Genomic DNA, 12,545 nt, shown 5'->3' with positions numbered 1-12,545 from the left:
ATACAGTCTCCTTGTCCACAGTCCCCCTGACTATAAGAAACAAGGAAACAGAGATGTCTTTAGGCAAAGTCTGTCACTTTTCCATCTTCTTTCTTTCCACCAAATCCTCCCCTAAACACACACATGACCTCCTATGGTTTTCAACCAAGAGACTAGCATCTCTAATCCCATTCAAGTGGTACACCTTACCCTTTGAGCTACATTAAGCTTGCACCCAACTTTTGTATCAACATGAACAGGACTAGAAGAGACTATGCTGAGTGAAATCAGTCAAGCAGAGAAAGCCAATTATCATATGGTTTCACTTATTTGTGGAGCACAAGAAATAACACGGAGGACATGGGTAGAAGGAGAGGAGAAGGGAGTTGAGGGAAATTGAAGGGTGAGATGAACCCTGAGAGACTATGGACTCTGAAAAACAATCTGAGCATTTTGAATGGGCCGGGGGTGGGAGGTTGGGGGAGCCTGGTGGTGGATATTACAGAGGGCACGTATGCATGGAGCATTGGGGTGTGGTGAATAAACAGTGAATTCTGTTCACTGAAAAGAAATAAAATAAAATATAAAATAAAAAGCTTGCACCAAAGGCTTTTATCTATCCAATGATCGTGGGCAAAGTGCAGCTCAAATTGTAAAGAAAAACAAAAATCAAAAACCTTTAAGGAAGCATTTCCTTTTGATTGCTGAAAGATTGTTCATGGGAAAAAGTGTGTTTGAATTCTTAATGACAAACTTTTCACTTGTTACAGAACATTCTGCTTCCCTGAGCACATACAATGATCAATCTATTACTTTCGTTTTTGAGGATGGAGGTTATGAGATCTATGTAGAAGACTTGAGAAAAGACCAAGAAAAAGGTAGAATATTTCTTTTGTCTATAATGATATAATGATGACTAGTAAAGTAAAAAATAAGTTTACCAAGGGGTGTCTGGATTGCTCAGACAGTTAAGTGTTCAACCCTTGATTTCAGCTCAGGTCATTAATCTCAGGGTCTTGAGATGAAGCCCCATATCAGGCTTTCACTAGGTGTGAAGCCTACTTAAGATTCTCTCTCACCTTCTCCTCCTGCTCTTGCCCCTCCAACTCCACCTCCCCCTAATAATAATAATAATAATGATGATGATGATAATAAATTTACCAAACCATAAACAGTGGACTACTTCAGACATAGCAAATAAATTCCATGCTGTGTACTAACTCCAATGCATTGGCAGCAGGTGCCTAAATACACTAAGTTGAGGAGAATTTAGAAGCTTTTTGGCCTTTCTTAAAATCACAAAAGTTTTGCTTTTATTGATATGTAACAAAAGAGGATATTTTCTGCTGTTAGGTATATGTTGAAATTGAAATCTTTTGATAAAATTGTATCTCGCCAAAAGGATTTTATGCATTCTCTTTCAGATAAGGTGCTATTCCGTTATTATGATTCCCAATCCCCCACTCATGGAACAGGTAATTTGGAGGGCTGGGCAGTTGTAGTGCTTGCATTCTTGAATTTGGGGGTAAGGACAAATCCAAAAATGCTCCACGTAAAAGACAGTCTCAGAAGGTTCTCTCCAGCCCACACTCATGGCAAAATCTTAGATTCTTACAGGATTTATTCCACCCATCCATTGCAGAATAATAGTGGCTTAAGCTACACAAAACTTTATTTTTATCTTAGCCAGTGCTGGAATAGCAGCTCTGTTCAACAAGTTGTACAAGGACCAAACTCCTTCTATGTGACTCTGCCAACATCTACATGGTTCAAGATTACTTGCTACCATGACAATGCCCAATCAGCAGGACAAAGGAAGACATGACACATGAATTCTCTTTCCCTTTAAGGACAAAACTTTAAGTTGCAACTGACACTTCCATTCACCTCATATTTGTCAAAACTTAGTCACATTGCTATACTTTATTATAAAAAAACAGACTGGGAAATGTTCTATTATACAAGGAGGATAGTTGGATATTGGGAAACAACTATCAGTAGCTTTACATGCAGACAGGGAAGCTGACACCCAGATAAATACCAAATAGAGTCACAATTCTACAATTAGAAAGCAAATAAGGAAACCAAGGAGCTTAAAATTACCCCCAAATAATGGGGTGATTTTACTAAGTTTAATTTATTTTAATGGGGTAATTTTGCTAATTTTACTAAATGGGGTAATAACTAAGGAGCTTAAAATTACCCCAAATTGTCCAATAACTCTTTAGGAAACTAAACTTAATCCCATATTGTCCAATGATTCTTTAGTTTCACTTGGGTACACATACTTCTAAAAGACATGTAGGTTAATGAAACAATTATTTTACATCATATCTTGGACTCTTTTCCTATGTGTTAAACTCATTTAAATTAAAATGAGCTAAATTCTCAACTTTATAATTTAGATTTTTCAATTTTTTATTACTTTTTAAATTTACTTTTTTTTTTTTTAATTGCAAGGTGATGGTGTTGATGGCCAGACATTATTGGTAAACCTGAGCCCTACAAAAGACAAAGACTTTTTGCTGCATGCCAACAACAAGGAACACTCTGTGGAGGTAAAAGAAATATGCACTTAACTGTCATAACTAACTCCACTCACTCGTGCAGATTTGGGTGTCTGGCATATTTCAAAGAAATTTTGCTTCTGCTATTGTACCTAAGACACGATCAGTTACTGCTAATAACTTGCTTCTAGCGTAGGAAAGGGAGATAAAGGGCATGTATAGCCTTGCTACAGAAATTCTGTTCTCTGCCAGCAGTGCACCTGGGAGCTATGCAGAATTTCAGGTTTCCTCACAATTAAAGCAGAATCATAATTTTAACAAATCTCCAGGAGATTCATAAGCACATTGAAGTTTGAGAAGCACTGCTGTATACGATGATCTCAAATCCTTTCCATTTTACTTTAGGAACTACTTTGTTCTTCCAGGAAGTGTTCCTGATAAAATATAGTTTTCTTAGGCAAATGTAAAAACAAGTTTACACTCTGACCCTGCTAAAGGGAAAGTCATAAACGTTTCTATATGCCAAGATTTAGGTTACAATGTTGTTACCAAAAAATGTAAATGGAAGTATATAGGTCATTGTGAAAATTTATAAACATCTTCAGGAATAAACAAGCCAAAGATAGAGACCAGAAAGAAAACATAAAGACTATAATATAGATGACAAATGACATAAATACAAAATTGTGAATCTAATACAGTCATATAAGGTATTATCATAAACACTGGATGGTAACCAGCATCTTTCTTAACAAACATTCCTAAATGTATATAGTGTTGGATGTATATAATTACTCAGTGATAAGAGCTGACCCCATACAGAGCTCTGTTACATGCCAAATACTATGCTAAATATTTTACAAGCAGTCTCCTTTAGTTATTGCAGTAATTCCATAATAGAGTTGTTTTATTAGTCAAATATTACTATAATACAAACCATCCCTACCACTTATTGCCCTAAAATAATAATCACTTACATCATTCACATATGTGCTGGAAAGTTGTTGGTTGACTGATCTAGAAAACTGATTAGACTAAAAAATTGAGGTTTGAGAAGTAAAGCAATGTGCACACGTCTCAGAGATAGTACATGGCAAAAGTCAGGCACAAATCCTGAGCTGCTGCATCCAAACCCAGTCACTCTAAGCTACATTTCTCAACTATCAATGAATCAAATAAGACAACCCCCCCACTTTAGCCCTCTACCCATTTCTTCCTACTACACCCACCACTCCCATCCCCTACTTAGTAGCATCCTTGCTAGAAATACTAGTTATAATTATTCCCTTTTAGTTTCTATTGCAGGGAGGTAAGGTTGATTTTGGACTTCCCTCTTACATGATGGTTGCTTGCTTTCTTTTTTCCTCAGCTACAAAAATGTGAAAACCAATTGCCAGACCAGGCCTTCTTCCGCCTTCATAGAAAGTCTTCTAAATGTGTTTCTTTTGAATGTAAGAATAATCCTGGAGTGTTTATAGGAGTAAAGGATAACCACCTTGCTCTAATTAAAGTAGGGGACCCAACTGAGGATTCAAAGAGTATAGAGAATACCATATTTAAGCTCTCTTAAACTTCATGTGATTAAAAGCTGTGGAGCCTCGGTTGGGTAATCCAAATAACCAGTGCTGGAGAAATGTTGAGAGATAAAGAAAGAGCCAGACAATGTTTAAGAGAAATGAAGGGTACTTAGTATGCTATGGAATATTTTTCTTATTATTTGTAAAAATGTGTTTTTAATATATTCTGTCTGTTTTTTACTAACCTTTGTCTCACTACATATTCAAACGTGTATTGTTACATAGACCTCAGAAAATATACAACCTGACTTCTACTTTTTTCTACTTTCAGCCCAGAAAACTTGATATTTAGAGCTGATATCTTTGGGGAGAAGCAAGGGCCTTAATCCAAGTTTCATTTTAGACAGGGATCCATTTTAAAAAGCTACATAGAGACATAATTTTCCTTGGTTCCAAACAACAAATTCAAACCTTAGAGCTTTTGGGAAAAGACAATCAGATCTACTTAGATTGACCATTTCACAAATGGAATAAAACACCAAATTTGTTTGAAGATGCCCCAAACCAGGACACCTGCTTGGCTCAGCTGGTTAAGCAGATGCCTTTGGCTTAAGTCATGAACCGGGGTTCCTGGGATCAAGATCAAGTCCTGCTTCAGACTTCCTGCTCAGCCAGGAGCCTGCTTCTCACTTTGCCTGCCACTCCCCCTGCTTGTGCCTCACTCTCTCTTGCTCTCTCTCTCCCTCTCTGACAAATAAATAAATAAATAAATATAATCTTTAAATAAAATGCCCAAAACTTCAGACACATTGATAGGTAGGCAGATAATATGAGAAAAGAGACAGGTAGTTGAAAAATTAAGAAAAATAAATGTAGTATTTGTAAAGTAAATAATTTTACATCTAATTATTTCATTTAAAAAATGCTGATTCTTATAGAATAAGGTAAATTTAGCAGGGCATTCTTATATTACAAAGTAAAATAAATTTTAGTTCAGACATATAATTGAAATCTTTGGGAATATCTAACAAACTAAGTACCATGGTGAGGCCACAAGTCCTTTAATCTACTAGAGCCTAGGTGGGACACAGAATTAACATTGCAATATCAATAACTGACTATTCCTTATGTTTGTGTTATACAATGTCCTTCTGACATTATGCTCCAGGGATCTATGACCTGATATACATGTCACCCTGGACAAAATTTCTTCTAATCCTTTCTTCCCATGTGTACAGTGTTTTCCTTGTCTAGCTTCCTGATTAGCGTGCCTACTATAGAATGTTTTTATGACTTTTCTTCTTTCTTTTGACCAACTGTGCTCTTGATATACATTTTGTGATCCCTGAGCTTCATTCCATATTACCTAACCTCTGGATGGCAACATCTTTTTCTTCTTTGTCTACCTGGTGTAGAATTTCACATAAACATAATGATGGCAATATTTTTTATTAAACACCTTTGCATTTTACACTACTAAGGTAGTAAAATTTATACTTGACTATATAATAAAATTTTTCAACCACTAAAGCAATATTTTTTGCTTACTTAAGGCTTCAAATTCTACTATAACTTTTTCATAGGTTTAATACTGACAATAAATGCTAAACTAAACAGTACCTATGAAATACAACTTTTTCTGAAAGTGTAGGCTTTTAAATTTCTAATTTGTTGAGATCTATTGGATAAAATGCTGGCAGAATATAAGATTAAAAAGGCTAAGAATTACTGTGTGAGGGTAAAAAACTGTAAACAACAATATATCTTTTATTACATTGTCAGTTTTATTATGGAGACAAAAATAAAGCAGAATATATATCATCTTTTCTGAAAAACACTAAGTGTTAATCATATTCAGCTGTATGATATACTTAATATACTTTAAAATAACCTATCTATTACATTGTTTAAGTTCTTGAATAAACTGTATTTTTTAAAAAGTGTGTGAGGCCATAATGGTTTTATCATAAAATGACTATTGTGAAATTTTTATTTTTATTTTTTTAAAGATTTATTTATTTATTTGACTGAGATCACAAGTAGGCAGAAAGGCGGGCAGAGAGAGAGGAGGAAGCAGGAGGCTCCCCACTGAGCAGAGAGCCCATATGGTACTCGATCCCAGGACCCTGGGATCATGACCCGAGCCGAAGGCAGAGGCTTTAACCCACTGAGCCACCCAGGTGCCCCTATTCTGAAATTTTTAAGTCAAAATAAGCATAGCTTAATCCACTAATGTTACTATCTGGAGTAAGTCATTTGTCTGGTAATTCAAAACTAAGTAAGATATTCCAGAGAATATCTCCCAGAGCCCATCATAGGGGCCAGCACAAAGGACCTATTCAGCAACTTTTACCTGAGATCAAACAACCAACATACACCTGCAAAAGAAAATTTAACCTGACTTCTGACTCAGCTAAGTATCTTTCAACCTGATTATTTCTGCTGTTCAATTTTCTTTTCCTAAAAATACTTTCTACCATCACTATGGTGATTTTTATTTGATTAAAATATACAAATGTGTGGTGGTCTTTTGCTATTCATTTTTATGTGTTTTGTGTTATGTGTTTGATAATGTAGATTATTGGAAGGAATTTGGTCATTTCTTTTTTTCTGGAATAACAATTATGTTAAAACTTACTTTTCCCTCATTTTATTTATATTTGTTAAATTTTTATGTATTTATTAGATACCTTGAAATATGGTCAAGAAAATTTTATTTGAATGAGTAATGTGGCTTAGAATTGGAAAAGAACAGTAAAAATTGAGATTCAGGGGATTTTGAAAGAAAATTGCTAGTTATAATACAGTAACTTGGTTAAAGTCTAAAAAGATTAACTTATAACCCCCACATCTGCAAAACAAGTCAAAAAACAAAAACAATTTCAACCTTTGTGCTGCATGCCAAGAAATTGTATGATAGAGAAATCTTAAGCTAGGGTATCAGGTGGGGATTGAGCCAGGCTTGTCCCAGAATTCCTTTCCCCCATCGTACAGTGACCTGTACAGCCCAGAAATCTTGTCTTTTAGCACTGGTTTCTTAAACATATGCCATGTATATTGGACTTTGCTAAGTACCATGAAAGCACCAAACAAAACAAAACAAAACAAAAACCTAAGCTATGCTTCTTGTCCGCATAGAACTTGAAACTTGTACAATTTATGTATTAAAACTCCAACACCGCAGTACACAGTTGCACAAGGGTAAGAGACGTCAGTGTGAGTTTCTCATTAGAGAAAGAAATAGGACTGAAGACTCTATCCCCATACCCTAATACCCACCCTGATTGATTCCTATATCCATTCTCAAAATCATGTTAAATAGGTTCCCTGTGCAGGTGCCGGGCAAAATCAGTTCAATTCAACCAGGTCAATTCAGTTGCTCCAAATTCCTTAATACTCAGGGTTGGGATTAGGGGGCTTAGGAATCTGAGAAACAGATGCAAGAGATAAAAGTTAAAGCCAATTGGTAGAGTTACAATCAATGAGCTGCTTCCTGTTGAGATGCCAAGATGATGAAATATTTGTCCAAGTTCAATTGTAGTCTCTAGCCCATAGGATACTCCCATAAGAGGACACATGAATCACAATCCAGCATATTAAAAGCATAGGTTTGCCTCTTGCACTGTTAATGGGAATATAGACCGGTGCAGCCTCTCTGGAGAACAGTATGGAGGATTGTCAAAAATCAAAAAATAGAACTACCCTATGATCTAGCAATTGCACTAATGGTATTTACCCAAAGGATACAAAAATGCAGATTCAAAGGGGTACATGTACCCCAATGTTTATAGCAGCATTATCAACAATAGCCAAACTATAGAGAGAGACTAAATGTCCATTGACTGACAAATAGATGAAGAAGATGTGGTATGTATGTATATATATATGTATATATACACATATATTGGATATATGTATATATAGGATATATATACACATATATAATATATACACATATATATGTATGTATACATATGTGGGGTGTGTGTGTGTATATATATATATATACCACATCTTATATATAGGATATATATATACATATATAATATATATACTATATATATATACATAGTGATATTTTGATATATATGTATATCAAAATATTACTCAGCCATCAAAAAGTGATATCTTCCCATTTGTAACAATGTGGATGGAACTGAAGCATATTATGCTAAGTGAAATAAGTCAGAAAGACAAATAAATAACAGATGAACATATGGGAAGAGGGGGGAAGGAGAGAGGGAAAAATACCATAAAAGAGTCTTAATGATAGAGAACAAACTTAGAGTTGATGGAGGGAGGTGTGGGGAGGATGGGCTAATGGGTGATGGGTATTAAAGAGGGCATTGGGTGTTGTATGTAAATGATGAATCACTGAATTTTCCCCCTGAAACCAGTATTGCACTGTATGTTAACTAGAACTTAAATTAAAATTTTAAAATAAATAAAGAGATTATCCTGGTTGATAAGAGTGAGTGAATGTAATCACAATGATCCTTTAAATGTGGAAAAAGAAGGCAGAAGAATCAGTCACATTATGATGTGAGAAACACTTGAACAGCCATCACTGGCTTGGAAGATGGAAAGGCACCATAAAACTAAAACTTGGGGACAACCTCTAGCAGTTGAAAAAAGCAAAAAATGAAAAAAAAACTTCTCTAGAAATATATTAAAACATCTGCAACATATTCAGTTATGTTTTAAAATCTCTGTAATGTGATACTGATGAAGGAATGGACAGATAGGCAAATTGAATAGAAAAACATTAGGTAGTCTCAAATGCACGTGCAAATTTAGCATATGATAAAGGTGACACCTCAGTTAAGTGTGGAAAAGTATAACTTTGTGATGCAGGTATGGGGTTAATTGGATATCCATAAGGGGAAAAGTAAAATTGCTGATACTAAGAGAAATCCCAAATGGGTTAGAGATCTAAATATAAGAAGTGAAACGATGGGAAAAAAATCAATAAAATCTTCTAATATCTGTTATTAGTAGAAGCCTTTGCTAACTATGACTCAAATTCCAGATGGGGTTAATCAAAATATTGTTAGACTGATTATATATTTTTAACTCAAGAGGTGTAAAATGTTATATGAGAAAAATAATTGCAGTTATACCATGAGTAGTTAATATGCTTAAAATATAGTTTCTAAAAATAGAGAAACAGTCAATAACCCTATAGAAAAAAATAAAACAAGATATGGGCAAGTCAAAGAAAAAAAGTGCAAATGGCCCTTATTCCAATCCTACTTCCAGAAATCACTTGTAAAGACACAATTTTATGTGTATACTACCCAAAGTGATCAACACATTTAAAGCAATCTTGACTAAAACATCAATAGCATTTTTTTTTACAGAACTAGAAAAAACAATCCTAAAATTTATATGGAACCATAAAAGACCCCAAATAATCAAAGCAGTCTTGAAAAAGAAAAGCAAAGCTGGAGGCATCACAATTCCAGACTTCAGGTCATATTACAAAACTGTAAACAAAACAGCGTGGTAATGATACAAAAAGGGTACATAGATCAACAGAACAGAATAGAAAATCCAGAAATAGATCCACAATTATATGGTCAATTAATCTTTGACAAAGAAGAAAGATTATCCAATGCATAAAAGACAGTTTCTTCAACAAATGGTGTTGGGAAAACTAGATAGCAGCATGCAAAAGAATGAAACTACTAACTTACACCATACACAAAAGTAAATTCAAAATGGATTAAAGACTTAAATGTGAGACCAGAAACCATAAAAATCTTAGAAAAGAGCACAGGCAGTAATTTCTCTGACACAGACCATAGCAACTTCTTTCTAGATATGTCTCCTGGGGCAAGGGAAACAAAAGGAAAAAAAAAAAACTATTGGGACTTCAAAAGCTTTTGCACAGCAAAGAAAACAATCAACAAAACTAAAAGGCAAAAAATGGAATGGGAAAGGGTATTTATAAATGACATATCCAATAAAGGGTTAGTTTCCAAAATACATAAAGAACTTATCAAACTCGACTCCCCAAAATAAAATAATCCAATTAAAAATGAAAAGACATGAATATTTCTCCAAAAAGACATACGAAGGCTAATAGACACATGAAAAGATGCTTATCATCACTTATCATCAGGGAAATATAAATCAAAACTACAATGAGATTGAGGAGTTCTTTATAGATCCTGGATATCAACCTTTTGTCTGTACTGTCATTTGCAAATATCTTCTCTCATTCCGTGGGTTGCCTCTTTGTTTTGTTGACTGTTTCCTTTGCTGTGCAGAAGCTTTTGATTTTGATGAACTCCCAAAAGTTTATTTTTGCTTTTGTTTCCTTTGCCTTTGGAGACATATCTTGAAAGAAGTTGCTGTGGCTGATATCGAAGAGATAACTGTCTATGTTCTCCTCTAGGATTCTGATGGATTCCTGCCTCACTTTGAGGTCTTTTATCCATTTTGAGTTTATCTTTGTGTATGGTGTAAGAGAATGGTCGAGTTTCATTCTTCTACATATAGCTGTCCAGCTTTCCCATTTAATGAAGAAACTGTCTTTTTTCCACTGTATATTTTTTCCTGTTTTGTCGAAGATTATTTGCCCATAGAGTTGAGGGACCATATCTGGGCTCTCTACTCTGTTCCACTGGTCTATGTGTCTGTTTTTATGCCAGCACCATGCTGTCTCAAACTCAACATACACAAAACAGACAATCATATCAAAAAATGGGCAGAAGATATGGACAGACACTTCTCCAATGAAGACATACAAATGGCTATCAGACACATGAAAAAATGTTCATCATCACTAGTCATCAGGGAGTTTCAAATTAAAACCACATTGAGATATCACCTTACACCAGTTAGAATGGCCAAAATTAGCAAGACAGGAAACAACATGTGTTGGAGAGGATGTGGAGAAAGGGAAACCCTCTTCCACTGTTGGTGGGAATGCAAGTTGGTGCAGCCTCTTTGGAGAAAGTGTGGAGATTCCTCAAGAAATTAAAAATAGAGCTTCTCTATAACCCTTCCATTGCACTCCTGGGTATATAGCCCAAAGATACAGATGTTGTGAAAAGAAGGGCCATCTATACCCCAATGTTTATAGCAGCAGTGGCCACGGTCACCAAATTGTAGAAAGAACCAAGATGCCCTTCAGCGGACAAATGGATAAGGAAGATGTGGTCCATATATGCTATGGAGTATTATGCCTCCATCAGAAAGGACAAATACCAAACTTTTGTAGCAACATGGACGGGACTGGAATAGATTATGCTGAGTGAAATAAGTCAAGCAGAGAGAGGCAATTATCATATGGTTTCACTTATTTGTGGAGCATAACAAATAGCATGGCGGACATGGGGAGATAGAGAGGAGAAGGGAGTTGGGGAAAATTGGAAGGGGAGGTGAACCATGAGAGAATATGGACTCTGAAAAACAATCTGAGGGGTTTGAAGTGGCGGGGGGGTGGGAGGTTGGGGTACCAGGTGGTGGGTATTATAGAGGGCACGGGTTGCATGGAGCACTGGGTGTGGTGCAAAAACAATGAATACTGTTATGCTGAAAATAAATAAAAAATAAATTTAAAAAAAACTACAATGAGACACTTTACACCTGCAGAATGGCTAAAATCAACAACACAAGAAACAGCAGATGTTGGTGAGGATATGGAGACAGGAAAACTGTTGCGGTGTTAGTGGGAGTGAAAACTGGTGCAGCAACTCTGGAAAACTGTATGGAAGTGCATCAAAAAGTTAAAAATAGAACTACCCAGCAATCACAGTACTCGGTATTTACCCAAAGAATACGAAAACATTAATTCAAAGGGATTCATGTACCCCTATATTTATAACAGCATTATTTATAATGTCAAGATATGGAAGCAGCCTGAGCCTGAGTGTCCATCAATTGATTAATGAATAAAGAGGATGTGATACACACACACACGCACACACACACGGGAATATTATTCAATCATAAGAAAATAATGAAATCATGCCATTTGCAACATAGATGGAGCTAGAGAGTATAATGCCAAGTGCAATATGTCAGTCAGAGAAAGACAAATGCCATATGATTTCACTCATATGAAACAAAACAAAAGCAAAGGGGGAAAAAAGAAAAAGACACAAACCAAACCACAAAAAAAGAGACAAATATAGAGAAAAAATTGGTGGTTACTAGAAGGGAGGTGGTTGGAGGGATAGGTAAAATAGAAGATGGAGAGTAAGTAGTGCATTTGTCATGATGAGCACCAGGTGATTAAAATAAATACTTAAAAAATAAAAATGATAAATTTTAAAATAAAGATACATTTTAAATATAAGAAAAGATGTATTTTAACTGAAAACTGTTGGGGAAAAAAAACAACAATAAGGTTATAAAATCCAGGGACTATAAACATGGAATATTATACAACTGTATAAAGAATAAGGAATACAGGCACCTGGGTAGTTCAGCCAGGTGAGCATCTGACTCTTGATTTCAGCTCAGGTCATGATCTCAGGGTCATGGGATCAAGCCCATGTTGGGCTACATGCTTGCACATGGAGTCTGCTTC

The 12,545-nt window shown here is 35.4% G+C and overlaps 1 protein-coding gene across 1 annotated transcript in view; it reads left to right on the top strand.

Annotated features, from left to right (window-relative positions):
• IL33 (interleukin 33) overlaps positions 1-5,946 on the top strand; it is a 48,147-nt gene extending 42,201 nt beyond the window's left edge. The window contains exons 5-8 of the mRNA XM_059412299.1: positions 750-857; positions 1,404-1,454; positions 2,440-2,537; positions 3,856-5,946. Coding sequence (XP_059268282.1) covers positions 750-857; positions 1,404-1,454; positions 2,440-2,537; positions 3,856-4,056 — 458 coding nt within the window. The 3' untranslated portion in view covers positions 4,057-5,946. The remainder of the gene's footprint in view (positions 1-749; positions 858-1,403; positions 1,455-2,439; positions 2,538-3,855) is intronic.
• Positions 5,947-12,545: the final 6,599 nt, after the last annotated feature.

The sequence above is a fragment of the Mustela nigripes genome, chromosome 9 (assembly GCF_022355385.1).
Source record: "Mustela nigripes isolate SB6536 chromosome 9, MUSNIG.SB6536, whole genome shotgun sequence".
In the NCBI taxonomy this organism is placed as follows: domain Eukaryota; kingdom Metazoa; phylum Chordata; class Mammalia; order Carnivora; family Mustelidae; genus Mustela; species Mustela nigripes.
This window is presented reverse-complemented; position numbering and strand designations above follow the sequence as displayed.